The sequence below is a fragment of the Brassica napus genome, chromosome C5 (genome assembly GCF_020379485.1).
Source record: "Brassica napus cultivar Da-Ae chromosome C5, Da-Ae, whole genome shotgun sequence".
NCBI lineage: Eukaryota > Viridiplantae > Streptophyta > Magnoliopsida > Brassicales > Brassicaceae > Brassica > Brassica napus.
The window spans coordinates 17,096,220-17,113,058 of record NC_063448.1 but is presented as its reverse complement, the minus strand read 5'-3'; the positions used below and the strand labels follow the sequence as shown (position 1 = coordinate 17,113,058).

The following is a 16,839-nucleotide window of genomic DNA, read 5'->3' as shown; positions in this document are numbered from 1 at the left end:
TGATAAAGGGACATTGGCAAAAGCATACATTTATATATATTATGGTACCAGGAGAAATCAAAGAAACATCAAAACCCTCGACAAGTAGATTCAACAAAAAAGAACAAGCATAAGCACATCAAAATTTAAAGAGAGAAGACTAGAGCGAGAGAAAGAAGACAAAAGAGCTATTGCCCCAGCTTCGACGAACGTGAATGCTTCGACGAACGCGAATGGGTATCGCAGCTTCTCGGCAGCCGGTGTGTTTGAAACATGACATCGATCTATCCATGATTAGTCTTCACCAAAAGAGTTATCCCCGGAGTTGCTCCGCGCCTCGACCACCGGAATCTACAGAGAGCCGATTCTCAAACTTCCTCTGTAAAGTTCAGCTGCTCCTCGCCGTCACATGCATCCTACATCGCCGCGCACAAACTCTAAAATCTACAGGCCAAGAAGAGCTTCACGTCTAAGAGGGAGATGTCCCGGAGAACCGACATCCCTAACACAAGCTCGTCGACACCAAAATCTTCACAAGGACGGCGCAACAAGAAAACCGTACTCCCCATGAAAACCGTTCATCGCGCAAAGATAATATAATAATTAGCCAGCTAACATGAATTATTAATGTTTACGTATTTGTTAGTTTAGCCGGCTACCAAATATATTTTTATGTATTTGAGTCAAATCTTTTCACACTATATATTTGTTAGTTTAGCCGGCTAATATGTATATGTTTCTAGCTATTAAGTTAATTTAACCGGTTAACAAATATATGTTTTTGTATTTATTTTCCTTGATTTTATTTTGACTTATTTTAGCCGGCTAATATGTATATGTTTCTAGATATTAAGTTATTTTAGCCGGTTAACAAATATATGTTTTTGTATTTATTTTCCTTGATTTTATTTTGACTTATTTTAGCCGGCTAATAAATATCAAATCATATAGTTGATATGTAAATTAACACGGTTAAATGTGGTTTTTTTATATTTTCATAAATTAGCATGATTATATTGTGATTTATCCGGATACTTTACATATTGACTAATGTTTTGAGTTAAAATTACCGGCTATTGGATCTGATGATGGTTATGTCAATTCGTAAACGGATAATATTTGAAATATAATTATGTATTTTTTTTTTTGGCATCAAATAACTTATTTCATTAATCTGCTAAAGGTTCAAACAAGCGAGCTTCATAAGCTAGCAAGCGTGGAACCTTAACGTCTACGAAAGAAAAGGGGTTATCTCGTGATCGACTTGCTTTTGACAAGCAATCCGCACGGATGTTTTCAGAACGTGCAATAAAAGATATTGAGAACTCTGAGAACTCTGATTTAAAGAAATCAATCTCGTCCAATTCCGGTTCAAGAGCCGGCCACGGTGATGTTTGTTGGATGATTCAGACCAGCTGTTGACAGTCAGACTCAAACCTAACGTCTTTGAAGTCGCGATGGAGCAGCTCCTTCATGGCCCAACTGAGGCCCTCCGCTTCCGCCTGTAAGGGAGAGGCTGCTCGAGTGTAGTTCCTAAGTCCCACCATGATCACGCGGTCATCGTCGAGCAGTACAAAGCCGACTCCTACCCCTTTTGTTGTCGATTTCCAAGAAGCATCCACCTGGCACTTCCATCTACACCGAGCTGGCTGTACCACCGGTTGTTCTAGCTCCCGCTCCACCTGCTCCTCCTCGATGACTTCCTCGACTATTTGAGCAACTCTCCACTCCTCTGCCTCCTGCCTTGCGTGCTGAACTGTGTCCAAAGGCGATACGTTCTTTGCAGTAAAACACATATCATTGCGAGCTTTCCATATGAACCACAACAACCACGGGAACATCGAGACGTTTGCTGCCTGCATCCTAGGTTCTCTGATGTAGCCCAAAAGTGTATCCATATTCGCATAGATAGAAGAGCACGGGAAAACGCCCGGATTTGTCGGGATCGTTGAGAGCGCTCAGCACTGAGCTGCAAGGGGCACTCAAATAAAATATGGTTTATTGTTTCATTTTCCTCTCCACATCTCTGACATGTTTCATCCGTTCCACAGTGTCTCTCTTTTAACTTACTCGCTGATGCCACATATCCAAAGGGTACGCTCCACAGGAAGTGCTTTATCTTACGGGGACATTTGAGTGTCCAGATTGCTTTCTTCAAGGCCGTCGTACTTGGCTCCCCTGTCGCATTCTCTTGGAGTCTTCTTCGCTGTTGATTTGCTATTTTATAGCCCGATCTAACTGTGTAAGCTCCAGATTTAGTGAAATCCCATGTGTAGCTATCTTTTCTTCATGTCCGACTTATCTTCAAGGACAGGATCTGGGGAATATCTCCTGCGTCGATAAACTCATGCAGCAAGTTTTCATTCCAGACCTTCCTATCAAAGTCGATAAGGTGATGGACTCTAAGAGCAGGGTCTTGCGCTCCATTCCTTGGAATTGCCGGCCGGGCTATCTCAGTAGGGATCCATAAGTGTTCCCATACCTTTGTATCTGCCCCCGTGCCAATCGTCCGTCGGAGCCGTTCCTGGAGCACTTGCTTTGCTGCCATCAGGCTGTTCCACCCCAACGAAGCATTATAAGCCTTGGGTGTTGTAAGCGGATTAGAATGTCTATAGTATCTACCTTTCAAGACCCGAGCTAGTAGAGAATCTGGAAGCACAAGCAACCGCCAGACCTGTTTGGCTAGAAGAGCCAAGTTAAAGTCATGGAAGTTACGGAACCCCAGACCTCCTTCTTCCGTCGGTACACAGATTTTATCCCAGGCTACCCAATGTAGACCTTTGTTATTATTCCGTGCACTCCACCATAATCGCGCCACTGCGGCGGAAAGTTTATGGCATATATCTTGTGGTAGTAGATAACAAGATATCGTATAGGTTGGAGTCGCTTGAGCTACTGTCTTGATCTGTACTTCTTTGCCTCCTTTGGATAGGAGCTTACTCGACCACCCATTGATACGGTTATTCAATCTCTCCTGAACGTAGGAAAAAACTTTCTTTTTCGAACCACAAATCTTTTCTGGCATTCCCAGGTACATTCCCATTCCACCTTCTTTTGAGATTCCGAGAGATATTTTCATTTCGTTTTTAGTAGAAGCTATGACCTTATAACCGAACATAACTGAAGATTTTTCTTTATTCAGTTGTTGTCCTGAGGCTTCCCCATAGACGTCGATGATTTGAACCAGTTCCTCGCATTGGGATTGCTCCGCTTTACAGAAGAAAAGGCTATCATCCGCAAATAGTAGATGGGATATGGTTGGGCTTTCTCTCGCTATCTTGTTTCCTGCTATCTTTTTTGTACTCTCAACATGTTTAATATGAGAGATCAGGACCTCAGTGCAAAGTATGAAGAGAAAGGGCGATAGGGGATCTCCTTGTCGTAGCCCACGCGATGGAGTGATTTCTCCTTTGGATTCACCATTTATCAGCACTTGATACGATACCGAAGAAATGCATTTCATAATCAGTTGTACCCACCAAGCATAAAAACCGAATTTGAGCAGTAGAGCTTCCATAAAGCTCCATTCTACCCGATCGTAAGCTTTGCTCATATCGGTCTTAATAGCGACGAACTTTCCTTTACAGCTTTGGTTCGTCCGAAGTGCATGAAACATCTCTTGTGCTACCAGGATATTATCTGTGATCAACCGACCAGCCACGAAGGCCGATTGTGTCTCCGAGATGATCTGCGGCAGTATTCACTTCAGTCTGGATGAGAGGATCTTTGAAATAATCTTATACCCGACATTACAAAGACTGATGGGTCGGAACTCCGTAATCGATGTTGGCCTATCTGTCTTTGGAATAAGACAGATATTCGTCTGGTTAAGTCTTGCATCAAACTCTTCTGTTATAAAGAACTCCCTCACCATCGAGCACACGTCTTTCCCAATGGTCTTCCAGAAACGTTGGTAGAATAAACTAGTCATTCCATCGGGACCAGGGGCCTTTTCTGGATTAATTGCGAATACTGCCTCCCGTATCTCCTCATCGTGAGGGATTTTTGTAAGCTTTTGATTCATTTCTGTACTTACAGACTCGGTAATATACCGGATAGTATCTTCGATAGTAGAAGGATTTTGAAGTTGTGAAGAGATTCTGGAAATACTCTGATGCTACGGCCGCGATACCTTCTTATGTTTCCACCCATTGATTCATAAAGTTCCTTATTCGCGTGATCCGGTTTCTAGCTCGTCGCTGCTTTGGTTTAGCATGGAAATATCTGGTATTTCGATCTCCTCCTCTTAACCGTAGCATTCTACTCTTTTGTTTCCAGAATAATTCTTCTTCCCTCTATGCCGCACAGAGTTTCCATTTGAGCTCTAGCTCTTCTTCGCTCGATACTAAATCATCCTCTTGTGCCTTCTCTAGTCGTTCCTTGAGCTCCGCTATCAAGATCGCATTATTTGTCGGGTTTCGTCTCTTCCAGCGAGATATTGCCTTTCTTGTCGAGCAGATCTTATCATACAAACCTGCATGACCATCCTGATTCGCTGAATCCCACTCCGACCGCACTGTCTCATGAAACCCTTCCTTTCCTAGCCATCTTCTATCAAATTTGAAGCATCGTTTGTTCTGTTTTGCTTTTACTAGGAAACGAGCCAAAATAGGCCGATGATCAGAACCCCAACGCAGTAAATACTCCACAAACGTGTGGGAAAAAATATCATGCCACTCCTCATTGCCTACTGCTCTGTCAAGTCGACATTGCACTCTACCAGCTCGGGTTCTCCCTGCCCATGAGAAGGGGTTCCCCACCGACGGGAATTCTATCATCCCACAGCCGGCCATCATATTCTTAAAAGGGAGAAAAGAAGAATCAGGTCGCTTTCTTCCTCCTTTTTTTTCCTCGTTCTTCATGATCTCATTAAAGTCTCCCATAAGTAACCATGGGCCAGTTCTATTCGCATTAATACTTAGTAGGCGTTCCCATACCACTTCACTGTGTTCCACCACCGGATCTCCATACACGAAGGTAATGTGCACTTTGTGTCCCTCCATCTGCGCTTCTATATCAATCATACGATTATTAGAAAATTTAATATCAACCGCAGCATCATCCATATAAAATAAAGCCAGTCCACCACTACGACCACAAGGGTCAACGGTGAACAAATGATCATAACCAAACTCAATCTGAAAGTCTTGCAAAAAAGAAAAAATATTTTTTGTTTCTGAAAGAAAAAGAAAATTAGCATGAAAGCAACGGTGCAACTCCCGCAGGTGCTGCTTAGTCAAGTAGGCTCCTGCCCCTTGACAGTTCCAAGCGATTGCACTCATATCTGAGGATTGGGTGGGTTCTGGAACCCCACCAAACCTGAAGCAGCAGACGATCTTTTGTTTTTCATTGAAGACGGGTACACCTCATTGGGAGGGAAGCGGTGCGAGGTGGAGCTTCTCTCTATAGGAGCACGGCTAGAACGAACTAGTTTACCCTTTGGAGAAGCACGGCCTCTTACAGCAAGCTTTTTGGATGCTAAGGTTCCCTTGCTATCAAGGCTTCTCAGACCTCTTCTCTTACTCTGCCCAGTGGGGACCTTTGCCTTGCTTCCATCCTTATGCTCCTTTGTGCCCGCTCGTGTTTCTTGGTCTCTCCCCAAGACTGGTTTCCGCTTATTCTGCTCTCCATTAGTTGATTTAGTCAGAGGGTCTTCTTGACGTTTCGGAACATGGTCCTCTGTTCCAATCTTTTTACCCACCTCTTTCTCAACTTCGAGTTCATCCAAGAGGTCATCGTCAGCAATCATGTCTTCGTCCATCTCTGTACCTGCGTATTCCTCAGCAAATTTATCCATCTCCTCTTCGGTATATAATGGCAGCTCCTCCTCATTCGTCTTGTTTGTTCCCTTTTTAGCAGCCTCCCGATCATTTTCTTGATCTTCCATATCCTCATCAGAAAGAACCTTGTTGTTATTAATGTTATTATCTAGCTGTACGAGTGAGGAGTGTGCATTCGTAAGCTGATATGTTCCTAGTGTTGCTGTGACTTCCTTTCCCAGGGGGAGATTCTTATGGATGGTTGGTGGCGTAGTGCTGTCTTTGGCCCTTCTCTCCGAGTGTTCTAGGTTCCTCACTACTGATTTTTCCTTTGATCTTTGGTGTCGATCTCTATCAGTGTGCGTTTCTTTCTGATTCTGGTCTACCGGTTTCCACTCTAGTCTAGATTTATTCTTCTCCGGCATAGTGGACTTCCAGCCTCTTCCAGTGTCTCGCATACCACGATGATCCTCAGTAATTGTTCTTTGAGAGTCTAGGGATCGTCTCGTTGATTTAGCTGAGGATTCAGAGCGTCCATAATGTTCAGAATATGCCTCATTTCGGGGGCTATGTTCCTTCACTCTCCATTCTGATGACAAACCCGAGAAGCCAAAGCGAGTTCTCTCGTCATATCTCCTCGGGTTAGACTCTCGCTTCCCACTTTGGTAGGGCTATGTTATGTATGATTGAGCTAAGAATGGCTATGTTCCAATTTGTTCGTTTAACTCTAATAAAACAAAAAGATGGTAACCGGATGATAAAAGTGTGAGTCCATTAAAAAAAATATTTTCTATTATATTTATCCGGCTAACACTGTTTCTGATAATAAAAGGTTCTCTCAAAATTTACCATGAATGTACAACAAAATCATGGTCGTCATTAACACTCCTCATTAAGTAAAGCTTCAATCGGAATATGACGATTTCAATTAAAACTGGAAATAACAAAAACTTTCAAATTTAAAACATGACATACTACCAGCCAAAAGGTATTTAATTCCAGTTCTCAGCAAGAAGAGCGATCTAGTGAAGACTCATCCTTTTGAGATTTGAGTATCTCTGACCATTCAGGCAATCATTGGTGATAAGGAGGAACACAATCGGAGGCGGAGACACGAGCTCTGTGAGTATGGAATGAGATATTCTCAGAGAACTTCGATGGGACGACCCAACTGAGGAATGGGCAAACACCAGTCGATGGAAACAAAGGGGATTTAGATGAAGAGGTCATGGAAGATGAGGGAGGAGGATGAAGAGAGAGAGAGAGAGAGAGAGAGAGAGAGAGAGAGAGAGAGAGAGAGAGAGAGAGAGAGAGAGAGAGAGAGGTGGAGCTGTTCATCATCTCTTTTTTTTGATGTAAACAATGTAAATGTGAAAGAAGAGAGATGAACAATTTTTTTATTTCAGAAACAAAGCATATATTGATTATAGTGTTTTTTATTGAAAAAAACATTTTCACCGTGATATATCAATATAGGGGTAAAAGTGCCATTAAAAAAAACACATCATCTAAAAAGGTCAATTTCCATCCCTGCAAATTACGAGGTTATGTTTGTATAAGGAGTGCAATTTCTCATTACAAATTACAATCTTTGTAATTCTCCTATCCTTATATATAAAGTGGGGAGGGGGAGGAGGAGGGGGGAGGGGTTGTATGCAGAGAGATTTAAGAGAATTGAGTTGATTATTATAATGGACTTACACTTTTATGCAAGTTATGTTTGAGATAAATCTGCAAGTGCATATGATCTAAAAAAATTTAAAGATTAGTTATTTAATGAGAAGTGATTCACATTAGAAGAAATCAAGAGGAAGTTTTGTTGTAGCGATTTGGCTTGACTACTTACAAGATTCGAGTCTACGTACGTACTAGTGATAAAGGGACCAAGACTTGTTAGAATGCTCATGTCCATCTACTTAACATAATTACAATTATTCTCAAATTTGTTTGATAACATTTATTATAAGAAATTATGATCACTGATCAGCCAGTAGTAATCTACTAATAATAGCAATCCCAATTAATTCAAAAGGTTGTGAATTCCATTTATGTTGAAAGGTTGTATCTTTTCAACAATTAAAAGTTGTATCTTTTCATTTAAAAATAACTATTTATATTGAAAGAATGTGACCATTTATATTAAAAAGTTGTGACTCTTCATATAAATGTTATTACAAAAAGACACAACCTTTTAATTCAAAATATGTGACTCTTCAAACAAATTTTTGAAAATCTATAAATAGTCTAATGTCCATACCTTCTCAAAGCATAATTTTCACTAATCAAATAAAATGGTGAAGAAAAAAACAATTAATAATAGCAAACCCAGACAATGTTAAAAAGTTGTGTGTTTTATAAGAACTTTATTTCTTGTTAAAAGTTGTGTCTTTTCATTAGATATATTAAGATATGTCCTTTCATTATTTGTTTCAAGAGTTGTGTATTAGTTAGTATTTAAATTAAAAAGATGTAATTATTTAAATGAAAATTGTGACTATTCATATATGTATCATTTCAAAGTAACTACCTTCAGATTCAAAAGATGTGACTATTTCAATTGAAAAGTTGTGACTATTCATATAAGTATCATTTTAAAATAATCACCTTTAAACTAGCAAAAATGTGACTATTCTTCTATATTAAAGTTTCATCTCTTAATTTTTTATATGAAAAGTTGTATTTATTAGTATGGAGATGAAAAATTATGTCTTTTCGTTTTTATTTTGCTCATATCTATTAATTAATATTTCATAAATATTTACAATTGTTTTATTTCTAAAAATCAGTGTATTGATTAATATGAAAATTTGAATCTCTTAAGTTTTATACATAAAAGTTGCATCTCTTAAATGTTTTACATGAAAACCCCAAACAATGTTGAAAAATTGTATATTTTTATAGGATTATTTCTTGTTAAAGTTGTGTCTTTTCGTTATTTGTTTCAAAAGTTGTGCATTAGTTAGAATTTAATTTTAAAATATGTAATTATTTAAATGAAAAGTTGTGACTATTTATATTTATATCATTTCAAAATCATTACTTTTAATTTGAAAAGATGTGGCTATTTAAATTGAATAGTTGTGACTATTCATATAAGTATCATTTCAAAATAACCACCTTTAAATTGAAAGATGTGACTATTCATATATATGAATAAAGTAAAAACAAAAGACATAAATTTTCATTTCAATACTAATAAAAATAACTTTTCATAAAAAAAACTTAAGAGACACAGTTTTCATATTAACAATGATTAAAAAATGATAAATATTTACGTGGTGTCATCAACGAAGAGGTACAAATGTGTTGTGATTTAAGAGATATGAACGCATCATAATCTAAGAGGTATAAACGTGTTGTGATTCAAGAGATACAAACATATCTTGATAGGAGTATGAACATTTTGTGACTGAAAGAATGTGAATGTATTTTGACCGAAAATATACAAAACGGTCGTGACCGAAAAGATGCCAATGATCATAAACGAAAAAGTGCGAATGGATATTGACCAAAAGGATGTGAAATTAATCTTGACTGAAAAGGTGGGAACGGATCTTGACTGTGACCAAAGGGTGCAAATGGGTTATGACCGAAAGGGTGCAAAAGATCGTGACCGAAAGGTTGCGAAGGGATCGTGACTGAAAAATTGCAAACAGGTCGTGACCAAAGGGTGCAAATGGTTGTGATCGAAAGGTTGCGAATGGGTTGTGACCAAAAAAGTGTATACGGGTCATGACCAAAAAGGGTGTGAACGGATCATAACCAAAAGGGTGTGAACGATTTGTTACCAAAAGAGTGTGAATGGATCTTGACTGAAAGGGTGCGAACGAGTCGTAACCAAAGGTGTGTCACTGTCAATGGATAATGACAAAAGATGTAAGAATGGATCCTTATTGAAAATGTGAGAACGAAACATCACCAAGAGAATGCTAAAGGTCACCCATGATGTTAGTGATATAAGAGTATGATCTTTTCTGGCCAACATAAAAGGTCTATTTAAAACAATTACAAATATTTATGAAGTATTAATATATAGATATGAGTAAAGTAAAAACAAAAAAAGACATAAATTTTCATCTCAATACTAATAAATACAAAAAAATTTCATATAAGTTTACTTTTCATATTAACACTGATTAAAAATTATAAATATTTATATAGTGTCATCAACAAAGAGGTATAAATGTGTTGTAATTTAAGAGATATGAACACGTCATAATCTAAGAGGTACGAACATGATCCAAGAGGTACACACGTATCATGATCCAAGGGGTGCGAAAGTGTTGTGACTGAAGGGGTGTGAATGTATTATCACCGAAAATGTACAAAATGATCGTGACCGAAAGGCTGTGAACTGTCATAAACGAAAGGGTGTGAACGGTTCTTGACCGAAAGGGTGCAAACAGTTCTTGACCGAAAGGATGTGAAATTAATCTTGACCAAAAGGATACGAATGGATCTTGACAATGACAAAAAGGATACAAATGGGCTATGACCAAAAGCGTGCAAATGAGTTATGACCGAAAGCGTGCAAATGGGTTATGATCGAAAGGGTGCAAATGGTCATGTTTGAAATATTGCAAATGGTCGTGACCGAAAGGTTGCGAATGGATCGTGACCGAAAGGTTGCGAATGGATCGTGACCGAAAAATTGCAAACGGGTCGTGACCAAAGAGTGCAAATGGTCATGACCGAAAGATTGCAAATGGGTTGTGACAAAAAAGTGCAAACGTGTCGTGACCAAAAGGAGTAAACGGATAGTAACCGAATGAGTGTGAACGGATCGTAACTGAAAGAACGTGAATGGATCGTGAATGAAAAGGTGCAAACGAGTCATATCCAAAGGAGTGCCAATGAATCATGACCGAAGAGGTAAGAATGGATCGTGACTGAAAAAGTGTGAACGAGACATCACTGAGAGAATGTTAAAGGTCAACCATGGTGCTGGTAATACAAGAATATGACCTTTTCTTGACAACATAAAAATTCTATCCTAATCATTTTTTTAATATTTCTTAGATTTTGTCTGTTTTTACCCATCCAAAAACTTTTTTATCTTATGGTCAACCATGGTGCTGGTGATATAAGAGTATGAATTTTTCTCGATAACATAAAAAGTCTATCCAAATTATAATATATCAGTTTCTTAATATTTCTTAGTTTTTTCTGTTTTTACCTATCTGAAAACTTTTTTGTCTTATGGATCCCAATTTCAATTTACACCCTTTTGTTCACGTCTTTTAAACTTTTTCGGTCATGACACATTCATACCTTCACTCAAGGCACATTCGTCCACCCCTTGGAATAAGTTCATACCTCTTGAATCACATAATGTTTGTATCCTTTAGTTTACTATGTGTTCGTACCTCTTAGGTTATGAGTCGTTCGTACTTTTTCGTTGACGACACATTTTTTATTTAAAAAGATTTTTATGTTTAATAAGAGATTTTATTTATTTATTATAAATTGATATAATTTAAAATTTTATAGTAACTTACCTAAAATAATAAAAAATGTATAATTTTATTAGTATTGATGTATTTGTGTTTTAGTTGTAATTTAAAAGTATAGAATATACATTTTTAATATTATCTATAAATAAATATAAACACATATGTTTTACGTTTTGACATGATATATATATTTATAAAAAATGAGTTTCCACGCGGATTCCTTACCTAGTGTAGTATAGTAGCGAAGTGAGTCTACGTACTAGACTACTAGTGACAAAGGGTCCAAGAATAGTTAAAATGCTCATGTCCATTAGCTTAATTACAATTATTGTTAACTCTGTTTGATAAAATTTATGATAAGAACTATGATCCCTAATCGATCAGTAGTACAGTAGAAAAGTACAAATTGGCGTCCTCAGCTTTAACTTGTCAGGGGTTTAATAATAATGCGAAATTTACTCCATGTTCGGTCTGCAAATTTTTTTTCTTTTATCAAATTGAGTGATAAGTCAATCCAACCAGATTATCATTTGTTGATCACCTAGTGGTACACTGGCATGCATATATCTTCATATAATCCAGTGACATTATCATATTCATCATTAAATAACATTATTTATAATTACATGGAATAAATAAATGAGATGATCCGATTTAATTATAACTTCTAGAAAACAATATAATAGACAAATACATACCAGTTGGCCATTATGGAAAAACAGCCTAACATATGTATAAGGACCAACGATGGCCTCTTTATTTTGACCAATGATGGCTTTATTGAAGCAAATACCATATAAGTATAACTTTTTATATAATGTGATAACCAGTACCTTTACTTTTTACCATATAAACCAAGTGGATGGTTTATAATTAAGTTTCTCTCTTTGTTAGCGTAGAAAACGAGTTCAGTTTTAAGAATAGACAAGGAGGCTAAATCAAACGAATACATAATTGATCGATCGATTATATAACTATTGGTTGTTCTGTTTCTTATCAACAATAAAATAGTTGTTCTAATTACGGGAATCAAGATCCACACATGCATTTATTGAGTTGGCCAGTTTCCAATTTGATTCCTCTAGATCCTACAACTATGCTGTCAATCCACATTCTGTTTTTAATAATTTAACCAAATCTTCATTATAGGCTTAATTAATTACTTGAGTATATAATCTTTTCGAGAGTAGAACGAAATGTTTGTTAAAATCTTTAGCTTTCAGTAAACCTTTGCTATAAAAAAGCCTTCTCTTCTCTCTTTATGTGGTATTTCTTCACCAGTCTCTCAATCATCTTCTTTGCTAACAAGACTATACTCGAGTGATTCTCTGTCCCCGTAAGTAAGTTCTCCTAGTTTTTATTATTTCCTTTTTTAGTTTACAGCTTTCCGTCGAGTTTTAACTCTTCTATACGGTTGATTATTTTAAGAGACTCTTATTTTAAATACAGGATTATGATCTATCTAGATTTTACAGCCTAAACTTCTTGCACAAGAAGAATATATTGTGAGTAATCTATTGGAATTTAAAAAAAAAAAACAAAGGAAAGACGCAGCAATGAGAGAAGAAAATGATTATGGAGCAGAACCAAGGGAGAGAACGTTGGGTCTAACACCAACTTGGTCCGTTGCTACAGTTTTGACTGTCTTTGTAGTTGTTTCTTTGATTGTTGAGCGTTCCATTCATCGGCTTAGTAACGTAAGTACCTATAAATATATATATTCTTTGCATTATGACTGTCTTTGCATTTTTGTTTCTATATTCTTCAATTAGAATGCTTGCCTCCAGACTTATTGAATCGATGAACCGAAATAAATTATGGAAATTTTCAAATACTTAGCCTTGACAAGAATTATGGGAATTTTAAAGTATGGTTGACTTCCATTTTTTTGTATATCCTCAGGAGCCAATTGTTAAAGTTTTTTGTAACTTTAAATGCTCTTTTATTTTTCGTTTTGTTATAACTTTTTGAGTTCTATTTTGTCCATAGTGGTTGCGGAAAACAAAGAGGAAACCTTTGTTTGCTGCATTAGAGAAAATGAAAGAAGGTTGGTGTATCAATATATTAAACAATGTAATAATATATATGTTTAGTAATAGTTTTGTCCTATATATTTATTGGTTTTTGAAATGGTTTTCTTTACAGAGCTGATGCTGCTCGGATTCATATCTCTTCTTCTTACAGCTATCTCTAGCACAATAGCTAACATATGCGTTTCTTCAAGTTTCTACGACAACAGATTTGTCCCATGTTCCCGGTCTGAGATCATTGAGGAACATGATAGTACTATTTCATCTGTCAAACGGACTCGGTTGACGAGATCTCCTTTCTTCCACATCTTGAGGAGAAGATTGGTTGGCATTGGCGAGACTACTTGCAGTGAGGTTTTCTATTAAACTCATTTTGTGATATATAGTCTCTATCATGTGATAAAAATTAACAAACCAAAGATCTATAGAGTAGTCAAAAGACATAATATTATCTACTTAACAGGGACATGAGCCATTTGTTTCATATGAAGGCATGGAACAATTGCATCGCTTCATATTTATAATGGCAGTCACACATGTAACTTACAGCTGCTTGACTATGCTCCTTGCAATCGTGAAGGTAACATCATCAAACATTAACTTAGTTTTACTTTTATCTACTGAAGTTTTTGTATATAAGAGTTATGAATTTGTTGCTTCTCCTTGCATATATACTTCTTAAATGATTCAATATCCTATATGAATTAGTATTTTTAATTTGCCTATTTTTTCCAGATTCATAGATGGAGGATCTGGGAAGACGAGGCTCAGATGGATCGAAATGATTGCTTAACAGGTGAGCACATAGTGTTATCTACTCCTTTCAGATTAGCACAAAAGATTCCTACTCTATTATAACTAAAACCAAGATTTTGACCCGCGCGGGTATTTTTGGGTTGATTGTTTTATAAAATTTGAATGAATTTATAACTATTTATTAAATATCTATACTATTAAAAAGTGTTCCAATCAATCACCGGCAATTTTGGTCCATTGTCTCCATGAGTGGAGGACTTTGACCTATACGCGCCAAGCAGTCTTGTGTGGTTTGAGGTCTTTCAAGAAGGTCATCGGCTTATTATTAACCATGTTTTTGGAATCGTTTTTTTGCTGGCTTTTTTCGGGTGTTTTAGTTTTGATAAAGTTAATGGTTAAAGGATATCGAGTTAGTCAGTATTTATAATAGGAGAGGTTTGTAGACGACGTAAGTTAAGAGAAGTTATGATATAATATTTTGTAATCAATGTAGATTACCAAAAATTTTGGTAGAAAATATAAATAGAATCGATTATATATTTTGGTTGATAGAAATAAAGGTACTTGGCCTTAATAAATAAACTTGTAGACCAAGTAATTTAATTTTTAAGTATTTTTTGGTTAGATAATAGTACAGTAGAACATCTATAAAATAATCGATAAATTAATAATCTCTATAAATTAATAAATTTTACCGTCCCAACTTGGGTCAGTTCAAAATTTGACACAAATCGATAAAATAATAAGATAATAATTTTTTAGAAAATTCTATGTAAATATATGGTCCCATTAAAATTATAAATTAATAATTTATATGTATACATATTTTATATAAGTAAGAACTTATTATTAAATTGTTTGTTTTATATTCACAATGAAATTATCTTTATATTTTTAACACTTACTATATTTTGATGAGATTTAGTAATATTATATCTAAAACCACATTTAAATTTTATGCAATATATATTATATACACCAAATAATATAATATAATTGATATAAATGTCAAAATTTTAAAAATAAAAATTAAGTATATACATTAAAATCAAATATATTTTTTCTTATCTTTGAATAAATACAGTATAACCTCTTTAAATTAATACTCTATAAATTAATATGCACTAAAAATCTCTATAAAATAATATAATCTTATAGTCCCAAATCGAGTTTTTGGTTCAATTAGTATATCGATAAATTTATATCTCAATAAATTAATAAAAAATTATAGTTTTGGTGTAGTCCCAACATTATTAATTTATAGAGGTTTCACTGTATATCTTAAAATAAGAAATATAAATAAGGAAATTTTTGTAAATTAATATCTCTATAAATTAATAAAATTTCAAAGTCACAACATTATTTATTTATAGAGGTTCTATTCTACTGTAAAAATAATTAACAAAAGAAATCTAAGAATATATCCACTTAGCATATTCACAGCATTGCTTCGTCAAAGCATGATAAAATTTTGTGTTAAAATCCCGAGATGAATACCACATGATGCGGATGTGAATTTGGATTACAGAGGATAATTGGGTGGAAAAGGTGGCAATAAACTATTTTGAAGATCTATTTACGTTATCCTCACCACCGGAGTTTGATAGTTTCCAGACAGAGGTTACGCCGAGTATCACTCCTCAGATGAATCAACGACTGTTGAGGATAGCGACGGAGGAAGAGGTTAAAGAGGCTTTGTTCATAATGCATCCAAAGAAGGCGTCTGAGCCGGATGACATGACATCTCTTTTCTTTCAAAACTCATGTCATGGCAAATTATTAAGAATGACTTGGTGGAGATGGTGAATAACTTTTTGGTTTCAGGAGAAATGGATACCAAATTAAATATTACCAATATATGTATGATTCCAAAGACGGAGAGGCCTACTAGGATGATGGAATTGAGACCAATCAGTCTCTGTAATGTAGGGTATAAAATTATTTTGAAGGTTTTGAGTCCGCGATTGAAAATATATCTTCCCTTACTCATTTCAGAAACTCAATCGGCATTTGTGGCAGGAAGATTGATTTCTGATAATATTCTTATAGCCCAGAAAATGTTTCATGGATTGCGAACCAATAAAACATGTCAAGGAAAGTATATGACGATTAAAACGGATATGAGCAAAGCGTATGATAGAGTGGAATGGATTTTATCAAGGCATTATTACGGAAAATGGGTTTTGATCTTCATTGGATTAAATTGATGTTGGAGTGTATATCCTCGGTCCAATATCGGATCCTACTAAACGGTCAGCCCTGTGGTCTCATTGTTCAACATAGGGGCTTACGTCAATGGGATCTATAATCTCCTTATTTATTTATTCTCTGCACTGAGGCATTAATCGCAAACATAAAAAAGGTAGAGAGAGGGCAACAACTAACGGAGATGAAAGTAGCCAGAGCATGTCCATCGATATCTCATTTGCTTTTTGCAGATGATAGTCTTTTCTTTTGTAAAGATCAAAAAGAAGAATGTCAAACCATTCTTAGGATTTTGAAGGAATATGAGGAAGTATCAGGTCAACTTATAAATTTTGATAAGTCTTCGATTTAATTTGGCCACAAGATTGAGGAATCGACAAGACATGAGTTAAGGGATATTCTAGGCATTCAGAATTTAGGAGGAATGAGATCTTACCTTGGTTTGTCAAAGAATTTGGGGGGGGGGGTGAAAGATACAAGTTTTTAGCTTTGTTCAGGATCGATTAAATACTAGAGTCAATGGGTGGGCCTTCAGGTTTTTCACAAAAGGAGGAAAGGAAATGATCATCAAATCAGTGGTTACGGCATTACCAAATCATGTAATGTCCTGCTATCGTTTACTTAAGGCAACTGCGAAAACACTGACGAGTGCGGTAG

The 16,839-nt window shown here is 36.0% G+C and overlaps 2 protein-coding genes across 2 annotated transcripts; one reads left to right on the top strand and one right to left on the bottom strand.

The window, feature by feature from the left end:
* Positions 1–1,385: 1,385 nt before the first annotated feature.
* LOC106358744 lies at positions 1,386–1,877 on the bottom strand. Its single transcript, XM_013798549.1, has one exon. It carries the CDS (start codon positions 1,875–1,877, stop codon positions 1,386–1,388), a length of 492 nt encoding a protein of 163 aa, XP_013654003.1.
* Positions 1,878–12,180: 10,303 nt separating this feature from the next.
* Positions 12,181–14,708, top strand: LOC125587682 (MLO-like protein 14). The gene is made up of 5 exons (XM_048758638.1): positions 12,181–12,888; positions 13,181–13,238; positions 13,337–13,575; positions 13,685–13,801; positions 13,957–14,708. The coding sequence occupies exons 1-5, from the start codon at positions 12,748–12,750 to the stop codon at positions 14,077–14,079; spliced, it is 678 nt and encodes a 225-aa protein (XP_048614595.1). The 5' UTR covers positions 12,181–12,747; the 3' UTR covers positions 14,080–14,708.
* The last annotated feature ends 2,131 nt before the right edge of the window (positions 14,709–16,839 follow it).

What these genes read in the sequence shown, in the direction of transcription:
- LOC106358744 (XM_013798549.1), bottom strand. Translation starts at nt 1,877, where the DNA reads ATGGATACACTTTTGGGCTACATCAGAGAACCTAGGATGCAGGCAGCA.
- LOC125587682 (XM_048758638.1), top strand. Translation starts at nt 12,748, where the DNA reads ATGAGAGAAGAAAATGATTATGGAGCAGAACCAAGGGAGAGAACGTTG. An exon ending in ATTAGAGAAAATGAAAGAAG is followed by an intron (nt 13,239 to 13,336) that starts GTTGGTGTATCA and finishes TTTTCTTTACAG; the next exon opens with AGCTGATGCTGCTCGGATTC. An exon ending in TGCTCCTTGCAATCGTGAAG is followed by an intron (nt 13,802 to 13,956) that starts GTAACATCATCA and finishes TATTTTTTCCAG; the next exon opens with ATTCATAGATGGAGGATCTG.